This window comes from Zootermopsis nevadensis, unplaced genomic scaffold (genome assembly GCF_977971745.1).
Source record: "Zootermopsis nevadensis isolate Lab colony 2312 unplaced genomic scaffold, Znev_1.0 Znev_ptg000010l, whole genome shotgun sequence".
Taxonomy (NCBI): Eukaryota; Metazoa; Arthropoda; class Insecta; order Blattodea; family Termopsidae; genus Zootermopsis; species Zootermopsis nevadensis.
This window is the reverse complement of record NW_028259142.1, coordinates 7474349-7498305: the sequence shown is the minus strand read 5'-3', so window position 1 is coordinate 7498305 and position 23957 is coordinate 7474349. Positions and strand designations below refer to the sequence as shown.

General features: G+C 37.6%; 1 protein-coding gene across 5 annotated transcripts in view; it reads right to left on the bottom strand.

The window, feature by feature from the left end:
- Nucleotides 1-23875, bottom strand: part of LOC110838885 (kelch-like protein 10) — a 46356-nt gene extending 22481 nt beyond the window's left edge. For 2 of the 5 annotated variants that reach the window (XM_087346406.1, XM_087346410.1), the window contains exons 1-7: nt 17312-23875; nt 15952-15986; nt 13064-13367; nt 11161-11443; nt 9034-9165; nt 8844-8934; nt 6982-7123 (exon numbers count right to left, since the gene is read on the bottom strand). In XM_087346406.1, the coding sequence (XP_087202532.1) occupies nt 6982-7123; nt 8844-8934; nt 9034-9165; nt 11161-11188 (393 nt within the window). In that variant the 5' untranslated portion in view covers nt 11189-11443; nt 13064-13367; nt 15952-15986; nt 17312-23875. Of the gene's footprint in view, nt 1-6981; nt 7124-8843; nt 8935-9033; nt 9166-11160; nt 11444-13063; nt 13368-15951; nt 15987-17187 lie in introns of all 5 variants that reach the window. The other 3 variants (XM_087346409.1, XM_087346407.1, XM_087346408.1) reach the window with 3 other exon arrangements.
- Between the last annotated feature and the right edge of the window lie 82 nt (nt 23876-23957).

The following is a 23957-nucleotide window of genomic DNA, read 5'->3' as shown; positions in this document are numbered from 1 at the left end:
CTTATGCTGCTGTTGCTGCAAATGTTAGACCCAAACAGCAGGTTGAAGCAGCTGTGCAACCACCTGTAGACTTCTGAAGCACAGGCAGGAAGGAGAGGGCCTACAGGTGCACCTCCATGTGATGTTGCTGGTGTAACAGGAGTAACTCCATCGCCTGGTTTGACTGGTGCAAGAGAACCACCATCACCAGAGGCAGTTGTTACCTCTCCACCTGGGGTAACTGGACCACAAGGAAAGACTCAACCAGTAGTGCTAAAAGGTATGTGAAGTGCCATTTGAGGTGATCCATGACATGCTATTAATTTTTGTGTTTGGATAAAATAGATGGGAGGACAACTTAGCACATGAAAAACATATGATCATTGACAGACTATAATGAACAGTTGAATATCTTTACAGTAAGAATGCCCAGGCTGTGCTGTGGAATTCTGTTTCTTCCATATGCTGGGAGCAAGGCAGTATCATAGTGAATCTGGCCAAGAAGACGGGATTTCTAACACTTCTGTGAAGTTTATTTTTCGTGGTCATTATATGGAAATTATATCGGCGTTTATGTCTAATGTTAAAAGCCATTAGTCCAAAATGAAAACACCTCTCACTTCTGTGATTTTTGAAAAGTTTATTCTTTCACAACTGGTCAAGAAATTCCTGCTTTTATGGAACCCAAATATTTGTTACATTTTGTTTCACATAGACTCTCTATTGCATTGGACCATATCCTGGGCCACTGTAGTCCACACTGTGTTTCTCCGAGATCTATTTTTATATATTTTAATGTTTTCCTCCCATTTATTTCTGTATCTCATATGGTTTCCTTTAGGTCGATCTTAGGAAAATATGGTTGGAGGGTATGGATTGGATTCATCTGGTTGTGAACAAGGTAATCAACATACAGGTTTGATAATGGGTTGGGAATTTATTGACTAGCTAAGCATGCCATTAGCTTAAACTTCTTGACGATGGTGAAGAGTCAATTGAATTAAAATTTACTTGGATATTATCCATCGTCTAGTAGATATAAAACGTAAAACGACGTTTCGGAGATGGGACTCTCTATCTCCGTCTTCAGGTTCCTACACAGTTGGGCCCACTAGATAGAGCTAATCCCTATCTCCGGACCGGAGGGATTAGTAATCGGTTTGACAAAAATTATCCAAGGATTTAAAAGCCTTATATATTAATTTAGGAAAGAAATCTGGGGGAAAGAAGAAAGAACAGGCAACTGGAGGCCAACCTGAGAAGCCACAGAAAACTGTCACTGTCCATTTTTAATATTGTCCTCCCATAAATGCCTAGGTCTTATGAGTGCTCTCTTCCCTTCAGTCTTTGAAACAAACATTTTATACACATTTCTCCCTCATCTCCCCCTATTGCATCTCCTTGCTTAAGCCTGTTCTGTGTATAAAATACATCATACGAATGTTTATAAATAAAGTTTTACTGTAGGATTCATTCAGACACATTTTACATATTCTGACTATTTTCCGGACCGGAGGGATTAGCTCTATCTAGTGGGCCCAACTGTGTAGGAACCTGAAGACGGAGATAGAGTCCCATCTCCGAAACGTCGTTTTACGTTTTATATCTACCAGACGATGGATAATATCCAAGTAAATTTTTATTCAATGCTATTAGCTTTTCAAGGAGGACTGTGTTCTCTAAAGTCTGGGAGAAACAAATGTCAAAGCTTACCACGTGAGAGCACTGCTCGGTACTCTGTGGTGTTGATTTAATTAACTATGTTTTTCAGGCGCATAAGTTATATAGTGATAAAGTAGAAGTGGTTGTGGGTTATTTCAAGATACTATCCCAGAATTTTCATTAAGGAAATGAGGAAAGTCAGAAACAGCATCAGTCAGGATAGTTGGCCCCATTCTGTGATTTTCACCCTTGAACTCCATGTACATAGCTGGTGTGCTAAGCAGTGGTTGGTCAGTTATCCAGTGGAAAGTACATCTGCAGGTTTTCTATGCATTTATACTCAGTATTTGGTATCCAGTTCCAAGCAAGTTTGATATCTTCTGTCCTTAAGATGCTTCAGTCTTTAATGTCAGGTAGCAGAACTGTAAGTTGATAATTAGCATGTTTAATTGATGTATGTGTTAATAATTTCTACTAGTGCACATTGTGATTTCAGTTATTAACTAATTAAATAAAACTAATCACGTTAAACGGAGTCCTTGAGAAGCTAAAAGTGTGATCAGCTATCAAATATCAGACCTATACAAGAGAGGAGGCAAAATTATGGTCTTAGTTATATATATTTATGCATATTTTAATTGTTCTGAAGAGAAAATTGGAAAAATAAATGATTCTGAAATGCACAGTGGCAAGTATTTTCACAAATTAGTTGTCTCTATATTTCCTTGTGAATGTAATTTTGGCTGTTTTTCTCTTCTTTTAACCATGCAATGAACCTACTTCAATGTATTGATGGGGCAATAAACAAACAGATGCACTCCTTCATATTACCTTGTACTTTGACAATTGCCGCTTCCGGCAAGAGAGGCATGGGAAGTGGTTGCTGGTTTTATGACTCGGAAATACCGAATGATGTTTTTGTAACAACACCAAAACATTTTGCCTGGCCTTGCTCTTTCAATTTCATTATTCCAAAATACTCTTCAGTTTATTATCACAGCTCCAACAAGTCGTGTCGGATCTAATTCTGTGATCAGTTTTAAGTCGGGCGTAAATGTCTACAAGGTTAGTGACCTGTCGCTTTGCGATGAGTATACATGTAGTACGTTACCGGCTCTGTAAATAATGATTATTGTTTAATAATTTACTAAGTTAATTTAATTTTACTTGACTTTTCTGTTCCATCCTAACACCTTTCTGTGGCGTGTGGTCATTGTTGTGAAATGCAGGCTCGGTTTGTTTACTTCTTGTTAAAACACGGATCAGTTATACGAGGTGCGATCGGAAAGTTTCAAGACTGTGTCAATAGAGGGCGAACCGGATGTAGTACGAGCTTCTGCCGCTAGGGGGTGCGGCCTACATTCATAGTGAATCAGTGTGCCAGCCGGCATCATCGAATTAGCATTTGTTTCTTAGTTACGGGCGTTTTGGTAGTGCATTACACCGACCCTCCTGTGATTGCGGATTTTCATGAACAAAGAGTGTGCATCAAATTTTGCCAAAGACTCGCCAAAACGGCTATGGAAACCTATGAAATACTAAAGCAAGCATTTGGGGAGTCCGCAATGGGTCGTGCACAAACTTTTGTGTGGCATTCACGTTTTAAAAATGGCCGAACCTCTGTCGATGATGACGAGCGTTCTGGACGACCATCTTCGAGCACAACGCCCGAAAATGTTACGAAGATTCGGCAGGCCATTCACGAAGATCGACATCGTACCATCAACGACTTGTGCGACATTGTTGGGATAGGCTATGGGACCTATCAGCTGATTCTAAAGGAAGAACTCCACATGCGACGCATCCTGTCTGAGGACCAGAAGCAGAATCGACTTCTCGTTTGTCAGGAGCTCAAAGCTGTTGCAAGAACCGACCACAACTTCCTTTCTAAGCTCCGTGTGACTTCTTCCTCTTCCCAAAGATGAAAATTCAGCTAAAGGGAAGGAGATTTGAGACGATAGAAGAGATTCAGGCAGAATCGCAGATGGTGCTTGACAGGCTGACAAAGAAAGATTTCCAGGGATGCTTCCAGGCTTGGCAGCAGCGCTGGGATCGTTGTGTTCACTCCCAGGGGAACTACTTCGAGGGTGATGGATGAATTGAATACCTGAGATAAGTGTACGGGTTTTTATAGGCGCAGTCTTGAAACTTTCCGATCGCACCTCGTAAGTGCAGATTAGTCGTCCTTCACTCAGTTCCTTCTTGAAACCACGGCAGTAATCATTATTTTCATCTTCCGTATTGCAACATGGATAAATTTATTAAAAAAGGAAGCGTGAAAATGACGATAGTGTTTAGTCACAAAAACTGAAAAGTGCGACAGTTTCTGTTTCAACCTGTGATGTTAGTATGAGTAGTGTTGAACCATCTACAAGTAAGCCTAAAATCCCAAAAAATGTGAAGGCGGACAAAGTGAAATACAGGTATTACAATGAATCCTACATTAAATATGGGTTTGTTTCAAACCTGTGAAATCTGCAACCAAATTATATCGAACAACTCTATGAAACCATCTCTACTTCACCGGCACTTAGTGACCAATCAGGGTGAGTTTAAGGACAAGCCAGCTGAATTTTTCAAACACAAAGCAGAAAATGTACGTAAAACTTCAAATGTTATACATAATTTTACACAATCAACAAAGGTGGCATTAGAGACATCGTATGAATTAGCAATGCTTGCTGCAAAACATAAATCATCATATACCGCAGTAGAGTCTCTCATTCTGCCTGGTGCTTTAATTATAGCAGATAAAATGCTAAAAAAAAAAAAAAAAAAAACTGCAAATGCAATAAAACGATTCTGAGTTCTGATACAACTGTAGGTCGCAGAATTCATGACATGGCACAAGATGTTGTTGAGCAAATTACAGAGAACATTAAAATTGACAAAATATTTGCAATTGAAATTGATGAATCGATGGATGTTTCTAATGAAGCCAAGCTGCTTGTATACATTCAGTATTTTGATGTTAAGAAAGGGGTTATTGCTGATGAAATTCTCGGATGCAAACAATTACCAGACCATACAAAGGGAGAAGATATTTCTAAAATCCTTGACAGTTTCATAAGACTGGAATTAGATTTGCAGTGGGAATCATGTGTCAGTGTATCCACTGATGGGGCTGCTTCAATGTCAGGCCAAAAAAGCGGTCATGTTTGAAATACTTTCCAGAAATTGAGAGAGAAGACAATACCACAGATTGGATTACAAACCCTTTTTATACCACCACCATCAATTCCTCTAATCTTCCCTTAAAATTAAAAGAAAACCTGCTGGAAATGTCCGTTGAAGGTTCACTGAAAATAAAATTCGAAAATATGTCAATCTGCAACTTTTGGATTGCTGCTCGCAAAGAGTTCAAGGAGCTTAGTGGCGCTGCCATTTCACACCTCCTGCCATTCCCATCAACGTAGTTGTGTGAGCAAGGCTCCTCTGCACTGACATCAATCAAAACGAAACGCAGGAACCGCTTGAACCCAGAACCATCTCTGATCCTCGCACTCTCGAATATTCGTCCCCGAATAGAGGTGCTGGTGTGCCAGAAACAAGCTCAATCATCACATTAACAGGTCTGAACCACATTAATTAATAATCGATAAAACATATAATTTTGCTTTGCTAAAATACCTTTGTCCTTTATTAATTTTTATATAATAGGCAATAATATATTTGTTATTTAATAGCTTGATTCTCCTTTCTCTCATTTAAAATTTATTATTCACATTATTTTTGATGTAATTTATTTAAGATGTAGATTATATACTATATATAACTTGAATTATACACCAACAACTTTGGGGGTACAAAGTTGAAGAGAAATTATATCTGGGAGTACGCGAAGAAAAAATGTTGAATACCACTGGTGTAAACCATACAGCAATTGAGCCTGTGACCACACTAAACTCTGAATAGTAGTGCTCTACGAAGTTCAACACAGCTGAATTTTATTGACTCTCATGAGAGCAGAAATTGCTAACGCAAGGAGAAGGAAGTTGTGGACTGCCGAACAAACAAAACATTTGACTGAGGAGTACAAATCGGCAACATGTCTGTGGAATGTTTTTGAAAAATCATAGAGAGACAAGGTTTTAATAAATAAGGTGTATCAGGGATGGCAGCCAGGTTTCAAACAACAGTAAACTAAGTGCAAAGGAAACTGCATAACCCCCCCCCCCCCCCCCCAAGTGTGACAAATTACTGCAGAAGCAAATATTCGTGTACTTTCATTTTTATTAATGTAATGTGCAATGTAATCACGGAGTTTGCATGCGTTGCTATAGGTGTCAGTACACCGAGGAATTGCAGAAAGTACAGACCAAAAAGTCGGGTCATGGTGCAGCAGACACTTTCAGAACGCAATGGCCGTACATCGAAAATAAGAAGTTTCTTGAGAGAAGTATGTTACTATTTCTTCTATATGGGTTGACGACATTCTTAGTAAAATTCGTAACCGGATGGGATCTTCCACCCACAACTCCCTGACAAGGCACGAATATGCCCCATGACTACTACGCCATGAAATCCAGGGCTTTACCCAAATTGTTCTCTGTCTTCTCCTCTTCAAGAGAATTAAAATTACCGCAGCTGCCGCAATACGTTGTTGTTCATCTGCCATTCTAAACACACTGACCTATGGCGGCTCCAGTTCATTGTCAACTCCATGTAGAGTTCCGTTATGTCTCATTATAGCCACTCTCAGTGCCTCACTGTGTAAATTGTCATGAGAGAAGCTTGACATTTAGAGATATATTTCACTCAATTGAGAGAACCTCTCAGGCTGACAGTAGCAACATTCTCTCAACGTCTGAACACCCTCCGATACCTCTCTCCATATACCTGACTTGAGACCAACTGCCGCTCTCAACTCTCGCCGTGTAAGCGTAGCATTAGAAATCAGACAGGAAGACAAAATATTTTGAACTGAGAAGTAGCAAGCATTTCTGGAATTTAGTCTCCTCCTAACTTCCTCATGAGGAAGTTAGGTGGAGACTAAATAAAATGAAAGGACAAAGTAACCATAAAGAATGATTACATAATGATTAACAAAAAAGCAGTCTTCCCTGCTTCATAACACTTCTCTGGCATTCACCTTAAAAGACTGAGGAATATCATGAAAAATAATTAATCAGCCAGCCAAACTCAACCTCAATCATCCACCCCACAGCATAATCACTATAATGACTGATCAAGCTGGTTCATATAAAGCAAGGAAAGAAGGCTAAAATTAAATAAAAATGGCAAAAAGTTACTTACCAGCCAAATACTTTTGGATGCTAATGGTGACTAGCAACAGTGCATATTAACACTATGATACGAAAATAACTATGCTTTACTTACTTCCGCTGGAGCATAAATTGGACTGCACCTATTCAGTGAGCCAACATGAAGACATAGGAGATGAGGATATGAAAGCCGTATCTTCTTCTCTTGGGCAATGTATTCTGCAACTGATATTGATCTGCCACTATCCAACTCAAACCTTCACAAAAGAAAAGAACACGATATGTTGAAGATTTCTGTCTTCTGGGTTGTTGAGCTGTGTAGTCTGGTTGATGTTGACCAACGTTTCAGAGGTCAACATCAACCAGACTACACAGCGCAACAACCCAGAAGACAGAAATCTTCATACTCACTGCTGTGAAAACCTCAAATCCTACATACACAATATGTTTATACAAAATTCTGCACGAACCACCTCTCACATCCAAATTTATCTACACGCAGTTTCTTCCATTCAGAATGCAAACCTATCTACAACTCATGCGCATGTGCATGCACGTGTGAATAACAAGACAACGTGTTTCTGACGTTTCTTCAACAACATGAAACATCTTACCTGTCAACACTGTCCAATGCCAGACATGTTTCCTTCTTCTTTTTCTTATGCCCTTTTCACTCCTACATGGAGCATAGAGGCCTCCTTTTGGAGGTTTCTGATCTATTTTTTAGACATTTGGGAAGGACTTCTTGGATGAGTGATCAGCCCATAACAAAGCCTCTACCAGAGACATGGGTGAGAAACAGTTGCTTACAAAACATCTCATTCATGATCATAAGGTTCTTTTACATGCTGTAAATCTGTGACATGGTACCACCGGATTTACTTCCCCTCCAGAGGAAGTCGTACTATGTATTTTTATCCCCTCAAAAATCCATCAACCTTGGCCAGCTTTGAACCCACAAGCCTTCGGTCCAGTGGCCAGCACGCTACCACTAGACCACCGAGGGCAAAAATACATGTTTTCTGTTGTCCCAAAATGTTGTTACTAGTCACTGTATTGGATGTCTTAATCAGAACTTTATTGCACTGCTAAATGCTTCACAAACAACATCAAATGATTTTTATGCAAAGTAATGTTCGAGAATGAACACACATTCTGCTCACACCTGCACAGATTTTGCACAACTGTCATAGCCAACGGCCTAGAAACAAGGGCGACCTTGACTCAAGTGGCATGAGGGAGGTTTGGGAGAGTCTATTAAAGGTTCAGATTTCGTTTTTGTACCATAGTACGATCCGGCTCTCTACAATTAGGATACTTTTCTCTGTATCTTTTAAAATAATCTGTAGTATTTCCACCTCACTCTCCAAGCACAAGTTTCAATGTTTACTAATCCAAGAAATGAACAGCCCCTTCTACACTGTACTGGTATGAAATGTTTCCCCAAACTAAGACTGCTTCTGACTCACTTGAAATGTATAAAGTATTAGTGTTTACTTGTCTATGTATGTATTTTGAGTAGACTGTCAGATGGCCATGCTTCAAAGGCCAAATGGGAAACAGCAACACAATGTTAGGTATCAAATGGGTCCCTATGATGTTGTATTTTGTATGAAGGTATTTTAACACCATTTGCCTGGAAGAACTGAAAAAATCTCAAATAGGAAAGTAAGATTTGAACCCAGAATCTCCAAACAGTAAAACAGGTGTTGTAACTACCATTAAATTGGTGTATCACTTAAGAGACCAGCGTGCGGACAAGAGGAAAAAACTAAAACTGATCTTAAAGAAATGGTGTTTAGGTACATTCTAAATTCAAATTACACAAGACAATGCCCTACAGTGAGACTCTGACAATACAGTGACAAACATTTGGGCTCCATATAAAGAGGGAATACCTTGGCTGACTGAGTGACAAACAATTTTTCAAGAAAGACCCTGCACTAAGCAATATGTTTACTTAAGTATCATACTCACATCTGTTTAACTGCATTTTCAACAACTCTGTTCACTTTGCATGTTCTCTTGCTTGTTGGCACATTTGGAAGCATATAATCAACGTTAAGGCCTAGAACAGAAATTTGTTGAAAATAAGTTTGTCTCACATCACTTATACTTATGCATGCTGCCATCAAATTCATATACTGACATTTATTATTATTCTTACCAAGAATATAGTTCATAAAATCTCTCTTCCGCTCCTTTGACAATTCTTGATGAAGGTCTTCACTACTGAGGTCGCATATCTCCATAAGAATATCAACAACATTTTTTGGTGAAGAAAAACCTTTGTGTACCACTGTGAAACAAAAACATTCCAGTTACATTAAGTACAAACAACCACAATAAAACATTCTTATAACCAAATCAAAAGTGAATGTAACACTTTCAGTTGCTGTTAAGTTTTAATTTAATGCATTTAGTTCCAACTAAAACATATAGCACATGTATTTATAATCCAAACACATATCAGAAACTCATATCGCAAGTATACTATGCCGTCAGTAAGCACTACGCATTTTCAGTTGTCTTCCTTTCCCTTCTCTTCTTTTTAGTTTCTTCTTCTTCCTCGGTGCTCAGCCAAGGGTGGGCTTTGGCCTCCCTTCTAAAACTTTCCTTACTTTATGATGAAAGATAGGCTTATGGTATCATCATTTGTATGTCAACATTGGTCTTCTAGATTATAATGCTGTGTGGACTTGTAGGTGAGAACCACTGGTATCTACCAACAAGTACACATAGCATTACAACCCACAAGATCAACAAGATCTCCACCATAGTGAGAACCTCAAGTTTCACATCATATCTACACGTCTATCATTATCTAATAACTTTTAAGTTAGTGACCGATTTTCATGAAACTTGGAGTAAACAGTCTTGTTAGGTCCAGTGCAAAATGATTAGTTTCGACAGTTATTGATCGATCCCTAGTTCCACACTTTTTCCGATCCTTTCTTGCAGGTATTTGCAAGGACTGGAGTGATTTTGTTATGGCTCCCACAGGAAATGTATCACCTACAGTTTTCTGAACACCTACTCGAAAGTCAATCAGGCATCAACATAATATATACAAGTCAGAAATATCTTACAAGACATGAGAATTACACATTATTCAATCATATAAGTAAAAGTAAAAGTAAAGCTGTCCCACTATACACCATGTAGGGGCTTGGGGGGAGTGGAGGTATAACTCCTACTCATTCTTGACCTCGGCACTAGATGGGGGTGAGTGGTCAGCTTCACGCCCCGGCCGCCTTTACCCCCGGGAAAAGACCCCCCGGTACCCATTGTAGAGGCGGCTGGGTGGGCCCCAGAGGCGGTCTGGACGCAGAAGCTAGAGGAAACATCCTCTGCCCCCGTCGGGGATGGAACCCCGGTCGTCCAGCCCTTAGCTAGTCACTATACTGACCGAGCTATCCCAGCTCCCCCAATTATATTAGTACAAATTATAATACAATAAAAAGCACACAAAACCCATTAGAGGTTGGTTAGTACGGAGATTGGTCTAAACTTGTTTTTTGTGGCTCACATAATAATTCAAATAAAATCATGAAAACACGTAACACAGTCTTTGAAAATGTGGCAATGTTCAAGCACTTTGGAATAACAATGACAAACCCAAATCACATTCATGATAAAATTAAGAGCTGATTTCATTCAGAAAATGCTTCCTACCATTCAGTTAGGAATATTTAGTGTTACAGTATGCTATCAAAAATCGTAAGATAAAAAAATAGAATTACAATTTTACATAGTTTTGCAGAGGTAAGAAACCTGGTCTTTCACTTTAAAGAGCACACTTGAGAATGTTTCAAAACAAAGTGCTGAGGGGAAGATATTAAATTAATAAGTTAACGGGACACATGATATTCCATAATGAAGGGCTTATAATTTGTACTCTTTGTCTGATCGGGCTACTTTTAACAGGCAAGTTCTGAGGAGATGAATCCAAGTATAGTATGGGTGGATGAATAAATATTCAAAATTTTGTAACTAGAGTATACTAAGGATAAAGTGAATTAGCCTAAATTAAGAAGGTAATGTTTTAAATTAAATGTGAAATTTATGTAGAACTTAGTGTTAGAAATAAATATGATAGTCTTATGAAACAAGTTGTAGCCTCATGGACGTATTTTCTATCATATTAGCTGAGCATGTTTAAGCTGACACCAGCATCCTTGGGAACTTGCCTTGCTCCATGCCAAGCCACACTACCACATTAGTAAGACTAAAGCCAAACGAATCTATACAAAGTAGAACGTTACACCACTATCCGGTGGTTTCTGGCCTCTACCTAGGAGACTTAGCTGGCTGCAGTGCATGTGGCTGTTGCATCTGCTTCTCCTCTTGTTCCAACGGGCTGACAGCCCCGCCAACTTCCATCACTTGGGGTGGTTGTATCCTCTTCTTATTCTGTTTTGATGACCCAGGTTCTTCTCCATCTGTCTGGAGTTGCTGCACAAGTGGTGGCCCTGGTTGTGCATCTCCACCGGCTTTCTGAACAGTGACAGTTTTCTGTGGCTTCTCAGGTTGGCCTCCAGTTGCCTGTTCTTTCTTCTGTCCCCCAGATTTCTTTCCTAAATTAATATATAAGGCTTTTAACTCCTTGGATAATTGTTGTCAAACTGATTACTAATCCCTCCGGTCCGGAGATAGGGATTAGCTCTATCTAGTGGGCCCATCTGTGTAGGAACCTGAAGACGGAGATAGAGAGTCCCATCTCCGAAACGTCGTTTTACGTTTTATATCTACTAGACAATGGATAATATCCAAGTAAATTTTAATTCAATTGACTCTTCACCATCGTCAAGAAGTTTAAGCTAATAGCATGCTTAGCTAGTCAATAAATTCCCAACCCATTATCAAACCTGTATGTTGATTACCTTGTTCACAACCAGATGAATCCAATCCATACCCTCCAACCATATTTTCCTAAGATCGACCTAAAGGAAACCATATGAGATACAGAAATAAATGGGAGGAAAACATTAAAATATATAAAAATAGATCTCGGAGAAATACAGTGTGGACTACAGTGGCCCAGGATATGGTCCAATGCAATAGAGAGTCTATGTAAAACAAAATGTAACAAATCTTTGGGTTCCATAAAAGCAGGAATTTCTTGACCAGTTGTGAAAGAATAAACTTTTCAAAAATCACAGAAGTGAGAGGTGTTTTCATTTTCGACTACAGTAGGGCCCCGCTTTTCGGCGATTCGCTAATACGGCGCTCAACAGCTGAGTCAGAGAAGTGCATCCGGCGCCATTTTATCGTCGCTGATTCAGCCTGTTTACAGCTTTTGTGCGCTCCGCGTCTCCGTATTTCTGGCAATTTTTCAAAATTATTACAAACTGTATATTTATATAATATGTTTGTGTTACTACAGTGTAATTACAAAGACGTCTAAGGGTAGTAGCGATAAAAAGAGGAGTCGTAAGCCTCTTTATTAAATGCCAAGTTAGAGATGATTAAACTTCGTGGACAAGGCATGTCTATGGCCGAGATAGGACGTAAGCTAATTCTAGCTCGCCAAACTGTTAGTACCATCGTGAACGCTAAGGAGAAAGTGTTAAATGAAATTAAAAGTGCCACACGAATGAACTCTAAAGTCATAAGAAAGAGAGATAGACTTATTGCTGACATGGAAAAACTTTTAGTTGTGTGGATTGAAGATCAAACGAGCCACAATGTGTGTACTACTGATATTAATTTTACTTTCATATCGTTTTCTTAGGCCTAGTGCTATTGTGCACTTACTGTATGATAGTGTAAACACGATATGCATTTGCAAGTGAAAAAAGGCAAAGATCCGCTTTACGGCGATTTTCGCTTTACGGCGGGGGTCTGGTCCCTAACCTGCGGTATAAGCGGTGCCCTACTGTAATGGCTTTTAACATGAGACATAAACTCCGATATAATTTCCATATAATGACCACGAAAAATAAACTTCACAGAAGTGTTAGAAATCCCGTCTTCTTGGCCAAATTCACTATGATACTGCCTTGCTCCCAGCATATGGAAGAAACAGAATTCCACAGCACAGCCTGGGCATTCTTACTGTAAAGATATTCAACTGTTCATTATAGTCTGTCAATGATCATATGTTTTTCATGTGCTAAGTTGTCCTCCCATCTATTTTATCCAAACACAAAAATTAATAGCATGTCATGGATCACCTCAAATGGCACTTCACATACCTTTTAGCACTACTGGTTGAGTCTTTCCTTGTGGTCCAGTTACCCCAGGTGGAGAGGTAACAACTGCCTCTGGTGATGGTGGTTCTCTTGCACCAGTCAAACCAGGCGATGGAGTTACTCCTGTTACACCAGCAACATCACATGGAGGTGCACCTGTAGGCCCTCTCCTTCCTGCCTGTGCTTCAGAAGTCTACAGGTGGTTGCACAGCTGCTTCAACCTGCTGTTTGGGTCTAACATTTGCAGCAACAGCAGCATAAGAAAGTTGCATATATGTCACATCTGGTGGTTGTCCTGATCTATGTTCTGCAATATAAATAAACAAATATACTTGTAAAACAAACCAATCCTAAGCAGGGATCCAGAAACATGTTCCACATGTAATAGCACTGACCAGTGATGAATACATTCTTAACCTTGGTCCAAATCTATTAAGAATGTAATAAATAATCATTACATGTGACAAGCAGAAAGCAAATTAAAGATTTAATTGCTTTTGTTCACTGGCTCTAACATTTAATGTTATAAAAATATCTGACTGAAGACTATGAGCAAATGTACTTTGTCAAGTGGCTGGAAGGTTTAAGCTATATTTCTGAAATCCTGGTCCTAAGCCAAGGCCACTCCATTTTCTTAAAAGTGGAGAAGAGTAAATTTACGACACACTAAATGTGGTCTGAAATATAAACAATTTGCATGTTATTTAATGAAGATAATGGTGCTTTACGATCTGTACTACTTCTTCTTGCTAAAAGTTTACACTTTATGTGGGGAAACTAATATCAAATTTTCAGTCAAACCATGGTTTGATGAAGAAAATTAAAAATTATTATACAAAAGGAAGCAGACTAAGCTGCAGTGGTTACAGAATCCAAACCCATGGAAATTATATGAACAATGTAATATATGAAAGTACAACTTTCAGGAGACAAAACTAATCAGCATACAACATTAAAAAAAAAATTAAACACCTACAGATATGCATATATAAATTTAACAAGGTTTACCAGCTTAGAACTTCCTTGGTAAAATATAATGGTTATCTGCTTGAAGATTCTCACAGCATTCTCAGCAGGTGTAAAAATTATTTTTGCCAGTTATTAAATGTACATGGGGTTAATGATGTTAGATCAACTAAAATACATACAGCTGAGCCATCAGATCTTTTTACTGTGGTGAGAATTATTGTTGTTCTGGGTTTTCCTGCTGTGTAAATTCAAAGGCAGATGCCAATATTTTGGAGAAACATACTGTCTCCATCTTCAGGGATAAGGAATAAGCAAGAACTCCACAAGAAGTGTAAGAAATCTATTATTGTAACTATTAATAAGAAAAATTGTAAAACTGACTGTAGTAAAAACAAAGAAAACCACCATTCCCAATCACATACAAAATTTGGTCAAACATTCTTCCATCTAGGAAAACTATATATGTAGGCATCATCAATGTGGATTTCAATATACTTCATAAACAACTGATCAGATATTCTGTAATTGTCAGATACTGTAGAAAAGATATGAGTAAAATGTGACAGTATATCAGCTATTAATAGACTTCCAGAAAGTCAATGATTCAATTAGGAGGAAAGCATTATGCTACATTCTCACTGAATACAACACATCATTGAAAATAGTCAGAATATGTAAAATGTGTCTGAATGAATCCTACAGTAAAACTTTATTTATAAACATTCGTATGATGTATTTTATACACAGAACAGGCTTAAGCAAGGAGATGCAATAAGGGGAGATGAGGGAGAAATGTGTATAAAATGATTGAAGATGTTTGAGAATAGGGTGCTGAAGAGGATATTTGGGCCCAGGAGAGATGAGGAAGGGGCATGGAGAAAACTGTATATGATGGGCTTAAAAATGTGTACTTCTCCCCCAATATTGTCTCATTCTAAGAAAACAGAAATTGAACATGATGAAAGATTCTCAGGCTACAAGCTGCATCAGGTGGCTGAACAGTGTACAAACCACATCTTCTCCAAACCATTCAAGAACAGAGATTGTTCTTGAAATGGCAGAAGATATGGTTTCTTCACCGTTCAGCCACGTGATGCAGCTTGTAGCCCAAGAGTCTTTCATCAACTTCAGTTGCCGCAAAATCTTCAATTCATACACAGATTAAGCATGTTTGAAAAAGTGTGATGAGAGGAAATTAACCTACAAATATGTTTATAACAAGTTTTCTCCGTTCTCCCGGTACAGAAGACCTTCATAATTCGTAATTTTCACCACATATCATTGAGATCAAATCAAGAAAGATAAGATGGACAAGGCATGTAGTAAAAACAGAGAGACCTAAGCACAGGTGGAAATATTAAAGTGAACCTTACATAAACAATATGGGAGGTGGACATAGCTGAACTGGATCAGGAAACTATCAAAATCTATAAAAGAAAGGTAATTTCTTAACCGGCTCAGAAACTATAGCCCTATCATTAAAAGAATATTAGTCCAACATAACCACTATTTTACTTTAAACTCAAGGAAATGAGATTCTGTCAGTTTTTTCATCATGCACACAGTTGGTGACATAAAATATACATCTCATTAAAATCTACAACTTTTATTTAGGACATTTTGCAAAATGGTGAATATTTGACAAAATACAACAAAAATATTACTCTTTGCAATGTTTAACTGTGGTCAGCAATAAATGAATATAAACAGAATAAAGTATATGGAAAACATGTTTACTCAATTTGGGTATGCTTGTCCACTATCATTCTGCTCAAATAATCGGTAATATTACTGAACTCATTAACTACATTCCTAAAAATGTTGTCAAACTACTTTTGAACAAAATGAGTAAATTCCATGACAGAAAATCATTTCTGTATTTCACACTTGTGGTGGATCAACCATAAAATCACATTTCTTACCTTCCTACTTCTCCATTCTTAGTGAATCAAATTACCTGAAACATAAAAAGTGAAAATTACAAACAACTAGAAAAGTAATTACATCATCATTAATCAACATTATTATTCTTAAATTTTGATACCCATATCATTTATTCATTAGGTCAAATTAATTCTATATACTTTAACATCAGCAATGCTTTTGACCTTATTCCACATGTCTTACTTAATAGTTACACAATTTCATTTCATAGTTCCTTAACCAAGAGATGCTGAATGTCCATTATTCTGGAGCTCTATTGTCACCTTTTAATGTACTACAAGGATGTTTTGAGGGCATAGCTTTCTGTTATTAATGATTTATGTAATGCAGTTAATTTTGTATTTACCCTATTTCTGTAGAAAACATTAAAATTTTCCAAGGCAAAGTCTCATGCTTGTTCTCGACTTCAATCTAATATAAACTCTGTAAGTGGTTGGTGCACTGCAAATTTGGTCTTTGAGTACAAACTTTGTGAATCTTATCCTGGTCATGCAAATGTACTTAATCTAACAACAGTATAAATTCATGTTCAAACTCCAGATCTGAAATGGATCAGATGTTGATTCCAAATCACATGCTCCTTCAGGCACTGGTAACAATGCCAAAGTAAAAACCCTCTTAACCAAAATTAACCATATTTTTACATCTCCATACTGGTGTATTGTATGTAACTGCATAATGATGAGCTTCATGGCCTGTACTCCTCACCAGATATTGTTTGGGTAATTAAATGAAGAAAGATGAAGTGGGGAGGGCATGTGGCACACATGGGGGAGGGGAGGGGTCTTTACAAGGTAATGGTTGGGAGGTGTGAAGGGAGGAGACCCCTGGGAAGATGATGGACCTTGGCAAGACACGAATCAATGGAGCAAACTGGATGCAGCTAGCTCAGGATAGAGTCCAGTGGCAGGCTTCTGTGAACACTGTGCTAAACCTTTAGGTCCCATACGGAAAGTGGGCTATTCTTTAACAAGCCGAGTATACAATCGACCTTTCCACGAATATCCTGCACCATAGAGTGGGCGAGTGGGGAAATAGATTACTATTGTGAGGTAAATTCATCAACAGAATAAAAAGAGTGTGAATTTAAGTACCTTTTTAATGCTACTTTAAACTTGGACCCTTTATTCATAAAACTCGAGAGACTAGATGGCAGACTGCTGAAAGTTTTGATGCCAGTATAGCGGGAATTTTGTTTTCCTTTGTTCTCTTACCTACTGCTTCCTCTCCGTTTTCTATTGACCTTAGTTGGTTGCAAACTTAAAAACCACGTATGTTAAAACTAAAAAGACACTAAAAGCACGTTACTAATTACAAAACTTCTTCGTATATACCTACTTAAAAAGCTGTTACACGTCATACTTTTTCTGCGGCGATGTATGCAACTGTAGAAATTCCACGGAAACATGTATGGACTACATCACGGAGAATAAATATCCAGCAAACATTGATGGACTACATTAAAGACTGTTAACATCCACGTTTGTGTTTATTCTTTGCTCCACTACAACCCTGGACCTTCGTACTACTCGACACAGGGTTACAAACTGTGGTTGCAAGTAATCTCGAAAATAAGTTCCTTGATAGGCATAGGTTGGGGGATATTAAAATTAAACAAAAACTGTAATAATTTGGCTCACCATTGGCAAGTTCCTATCAACCCTCCACTTCCATAAAATGTAACTTCTTGACAGAGCTCTATGAAATGTTTCTTATGGATGTAGGTAAAGCTGCCCCACTATATGCCATGCATTTTACTGATTTACATCTTACAAAGTATATGAAAAACTATATATATATATATATATGTATTGTGTGAATTCACAGATCAAGCACTAAGATTTAAATGAGTACATACTAGAAATAATGACATTAATTGACAAATTTTACATTCTCTCTTCCAGTAAAGTACTTAAGTAAATTCCTCCCAAAACACAATTTTGTTTCATAAGAAATACACGAGATGGCCATTAGATAACTTTTTAGTCCAGTAAGAAACACACTTATTTTATTTATTAAGGGTGGCCACAGTGACAGGCAAAGAAAAATAAATAGGACAGACATATTACACAATTCTGTCTTCTTTTACAATAACCACAGTTAAAAATGAGATTTTTAAAAGAGGGAATAAAGCAAATACTAGGGCTGTCATAAGTAGGACTTGAGGTTCTCTAGGTGGTAGGTACAAACATGGCTGTCTTCTGGGTTGTAATGTAATCTGGTAGATGTTTATCAATGTTTCAGAGGTCCTTACTGCCTCCATCATCAGGGTGTCCGAATGGATTCCCTAATTTATGATGTGGAAATGTATGGTATGTACAGAAATAAAACAAATTTTCATCATAGGTTAGATATCATCAAACTCATATTTTTGTATGGATTCAATATGCTGTAGGGGCACAATCAAAGTCAAGAATGATGGGCACACCACCAAGCCTCTGCAAAATCATGCAATGATTATCAAAATCATTTTCTGCAATGGCTTGTCACATATTCATGAACAGTACATGTACATTGCACCTTGAAAATACATTTATTTACAATGAGTGTAAAATATATTTATGGCACTAAAGAAGTGTAAACTGACACACAATTTTTCAGTTGTCAAAACAGAGAATTTGAAACAAAGATGAAGCAGGCATTTAATGACCATACTTCAGAGTGTTTGCCTGTTGAACAAATCTGTGCATGCACAAACCATGGATATTCTTCTGTCATCATTATCATAACTTGAAAATTTAACGCCCGAATTTTATTCATTAAAATTTTTTATGTAAAAGATTTTATGAAGGAGCCAAAACTTGTGCAAACAGAATAGTTATCTTAATCTAATATTTTTCAAAATACACCCTCCCCCAGATACACTACTAATTATAACTAAATCCATGATTGGTATGTAAACTTAACAAGAGTTGTTGCAATTAAGACTATGAAGAATGAAAATTCAGAAATAAAGCTTTATTATGACTGTCTAGGTCCTAAGTGTGATCTATTTCACCAATCAAAGAAAATTCTGCCTCATCATTGCTCATGCAATTACAAGTAGAAATTCATCGTAGAAGGTTTATCACTCTGACGTCACGGGATGAAATCACATTACACCATTTTTACACCATATTCTTAAACTGTAAACTTCCTGATGATCTGATTTTTAGTCAGGCATGATCTATGACTGATTAGCTTAAACATTAACAAAACTGACTAGACCAAACCTGGGAGCCATGCATTCTAAGGTGCACATGTTTATTAATTGCTCATGCAATGTAATCACTGGTTGAAATCACATATTTGTGTAGGTAGAGGCCTAGAAACACTATGATCCACCAAGGAATTCTACCACTTGTCTGAATATAAATTAGGAAAGATTTTACATCATGTGGTTAAGGCAAAAACTAAGTTATAAGGCCAAGGAGTGTTTATGCGAAAATATAGCAGTCCGAGAATAAGGTAATGACGTCCCATACCAGATGTTTCATATTTCAGATTCAACCACATCTGGTGTAGTTTGTATTTGCCAACCTCAAACGAAAGCAAAAAATGTGAAAGTAAGATATATGGCTTCGTTATGATATGGAGCCCATTATAAACTTTAGGTCCCCTATTCCAACTATTACAATCCATAAAAAATAATCGTAAGCTAAGGCAAGTTTTGAGAATAGTAAAACACAGGAGCTTGAATCTGTAAGTCTGAATACATCTCACTGTCCCATAATACAATGAAGTACAGCTATGATTCTACATCCCGTTATTACTCAAAAGCTCTAAGTTCTTTGGTATGCTTCCATGTAACACGATCAGGTAACCAATACAAACAGGTAGATTTAGAGTTACATAATACAAAATGTGACTGAATATGGATTTATGACAACCAACACATTCCGTGAAGGCGACCTGTACTTCTATTCGAAACGAAAGAAAAATTATCACAATGACCTATGTCTCATAAAAATTAAATATGGCACGTCAGATTTTCCTTACTAATTATCTGCTTAATATATTCCTCACGCTATGCTGCTCTCCTTTCCTCAGCCGGTTTAACGTCCAACTCATCTGCCACATCACTTCCGTACAACACGGCTACCAACTGATAATCAACATACAGAACGGTTGGCAACGCACCACAGCTATGAACTTATAATAAAAGCGATCTGTCGGTAACAGTTAGTATCAAACCAAAGTCGCAGCCTACACGAGAAGCTCGATCGGTAACAATGTACACCACAATCCAACATCTTCAACGCTAACCACCTTACAACCTTAGCACAGAATAACATACTCTACAAATCTGGAGTTAGCTGTCGTCTTGAATATTGTGCAGTGCTGTTTGGTAGAAAGTTACTGAAGTTTCAGAGTTGCTTACTTTCGCCACTATCAGGGGGTTGCCCTGATGGTGGAGGCAGAAAGCACATCTGAAACATCAAGCAGTTTATACCAGACCACATGTTGTAGGATGCCAGAAGACAGTCATCTTCATACCCACCACTTTGAGAAACTGAAATCTGAGCTTTACAAATGTTTTTTCCTGACACTGCAGAAGAACTTCCACAGCTTTTATAACTAAACGTATGTAAACCAATTTTATCAGTATCACCGCACTCATAACCATCATAAGAAAGTTTTTGAGAAGTTCCTTTAAAAAGAGCATTTCATTTAAATCAATCTATCAGGGATGTCATTACTTAAACATACTGAACCATTTTATAAATGAACTATATATCACAGGTAGAAAAATTTAGTATTCATAAGCATTTTAGACAGCTGAAATAGTTTGAGGGGACAATTGGCATTCACGACATCTAGCTGCAATTACTTGAATGAAAGCCAAGCCAATCATGAAATTATGCATCTTATGCTGAGAAAAAGTTTGTTAAAAATGGAAAATAAATGCTTTATATGTGATGTCTATTCACATACAAGTGCAGTCACTTCACACAACCTTTTCAACTTTGCCTCCCTTCCTACATCTAATTTGATATATTTTATTTAGAACCACTCCCAGACACTGGACTACCACCAGCCCATGCTCATAACCACAGGCCACACAAGAAAACACAATGACACCACATAATATATACAAATATAACACATTTATCCATGATTTTATCTATTTTAGGGGTTACGATATAAATGCAATAAGGAAGAACACAAAAGTTTTACTAGAAGCTAGTAGAAAGGTGGGGATATAAGGAAATTCAGAAAGAACTAAGTACATGTTAGTATTCTATCAGCAGAGAGGTGGGAAAAATCATATTACGGTGGTTAATAAATCCTTTAAAAGTGTGACAAAGTTCAAATATTTGGAAACAACAATAACAAGTCAAAATGATATTCATGAGGAAATTAGGGGGAGACTAAATTCCAGAAATGCTTGCTATTTCTCAGTTCAAAATATTTTATCTTCCTATATGATTTCTAAGAACCTAGAGATTAAAATATATATAAAAAAAATATTTTGCCTGTTGTTTCACACGGGTGCAAAACATGGTATATCACTCGAAGGGAAGAACACAGGTTGCAGGTGTTTGAGAAAAGGGTGTTGAGAATATTTGGGCCTAAGAGAGAAGAGGATGGGGTATGGAGAAAACTGCATAATGATGAGCTTCAAAATTTGTATTCCTCCCCCAATATTGTCAAGGTGATTAAGTCAAGAATGAGATGGGCGGGGCATGCAGCACGCATAGATGGGGAAAGAGGTGTGCACCGGGTATTAGTTGGGAAACCTGAAGGGAAGTGACAGCTGGGCAGACCTAGACATATATGGCAGTGTAATATCAAGCAGGGTCCATGAGAGATAGGAGTTAAAGGTGACTGGATTTTGCTGGCCAAGGACAGGGACCAGTGGAGGGATTTGGTTATTTCGGTGATGAACCTCCAGGTACCGTAAGCCATCTAGTTATTTTAGGGTTAACCAATGTATTATTTACAACTAACTGTTACATAACCTCCATCATTGAAACACAATGAATGAATACTGTACAAATTTGGTAAAGTTAGTTGCATTGCAGTGAATCATGGATATGTGAGAACTTCAAATTTACAAATCCCCATTCTGTAATTTTTATTGTATTGTATTCTAATCTGTATTAAAAAATTCCTCTGTTGCCGTAATCTGACTGGAATCAAAAACCTCTAATTACCATGCATCCTCTGAAGAAAACAAAGCTATTCAATGATTTAACTTAGTACAAAATTTAAGTTAAATGGTATTAAGTACACTTTTCACCTCGGAAATTTGCAAGACAGCCATTCTGATATTATGAGGGATATGGATTAAAAAGTATCAAGATGAATTGTCTCTCAACAGGATGTTGGTTTTCACAAGTTTATAAAAAGAGAGAAATTAAAATCTAACATCAATGGAAAGGATGGACAGACACAAACATGCAGTTACCCAAAAGGATTCTGAAGAAGAAACCACAATTACCTAAGTTAATTATAAAATGCAGATAGATAATAAAGGAAGTAATAATCTCAGAGCAATAATCCACTGACATACTAAGAGGTAACTTTAAGTATTTCACTATTTACATTATATTTTAGTTTGTGTGTCTGCATGCCTTTTTAAATGTGCAGCATCCAACTTTTAAACACATATTTATTCTTTAGTCTAAGCAAATACATTCATATAACATGATTTCTTACAACCACCACTATACAGTTAAATGGAGAACATTATATTTTCTTTTATAGAACCCATTCAACACTCAAATATAATTAAGAATTGAAAGATGCAACTACAGTAACACGTTATCTATTCCTCAGTTGATCCAGCCACTCAGTTTGTAATCATGAGCCACAAGTAATGAACTGACTGAGACCATGTGCATTAGTAGATAAGCAGCAGTTAAACTAATGAGACGAGTAAAGCAAGCGATAGGAGAGAACATCACTGGAGTAAGCAAGTGACCACCATGCAATAAAAGCAACAACCATCTCCACCTGCTATTGCACTTGTTAGCAAACTCCACACCTAAGAACATTCACTCATCACCTCTGGTAAGTGATCTTCTAATTTTTATTTATGGCTGTTTCCACTAAGCCCACAAACATGTACTGACTATTACCATTGGTCACAATATCATTTCTTTCTGTCCTCATACAATAAACTGTTATTACAGAAACATGTCTGATGTATAAAAATCTGTGTACCATATATTATCTTGGTTAAATTTCATGGAATACATATTGTTCTAAAAGTGGAACATTTTCTTCCCTTCTTCTTTTATGGCACAACAGCCTAAAGCCGAGCCTTGGCCTCCTCCCATGTGGGAGGTTTATTTGTCTTTCAAGTGTGCATTTATGAGTAGTGAATGACAAGCCCACTGCCTCTGCACAATTTCTACTCAATTCTGATTTGTGTGCTAGAGCCATCTAGTAGAGAATCTGAAGAGATTTGGGTGAGAAATGGCTGCTGAATTTTGCTTATGAAATATCTCGTTTATGCTTATAAGGTTCTTTTACATGCAGTATATCTATGATATGGGACAGTCGGCTTTTCTTCCCCTCTGAAGGAAATTGTGTAACGGATTTTTATCACCCATAAAAATCCATTGACCTCGGCCAGGACTGAACCAGTGAACTTTGGGGTCCAGTGGCGAACATGCTAAAGACTAGTCAACTAAGGGCGACCATTCCCATAACATGAAAAATGTTCTCGGGTTTAGGGATCATATTTCTTTCCATGATATTCAATAACAAGCCTATCTGTCAGATTATCAGACCTATGATATGCTTTGGGGCCAGATAACGTGATAAGAAAATGTTAACACTTCTTTAATTTTCGCACTAGTTGTCAATATGTTCACCACAAATTTCACATGGCACAGGGTCTAAATCTAAGCTTCTAAAAAGCAAAGATGTCCCCGGTAAACACAATGAAGGCAATTCGGGGGGGGGGGGGGGGGGGGGTCCAGGCGGTACAGATCCTAATCATTCTTGACCTTGGCACTTGATAGGGATGAGTGGTCAGTGTCATAGCCTGGCT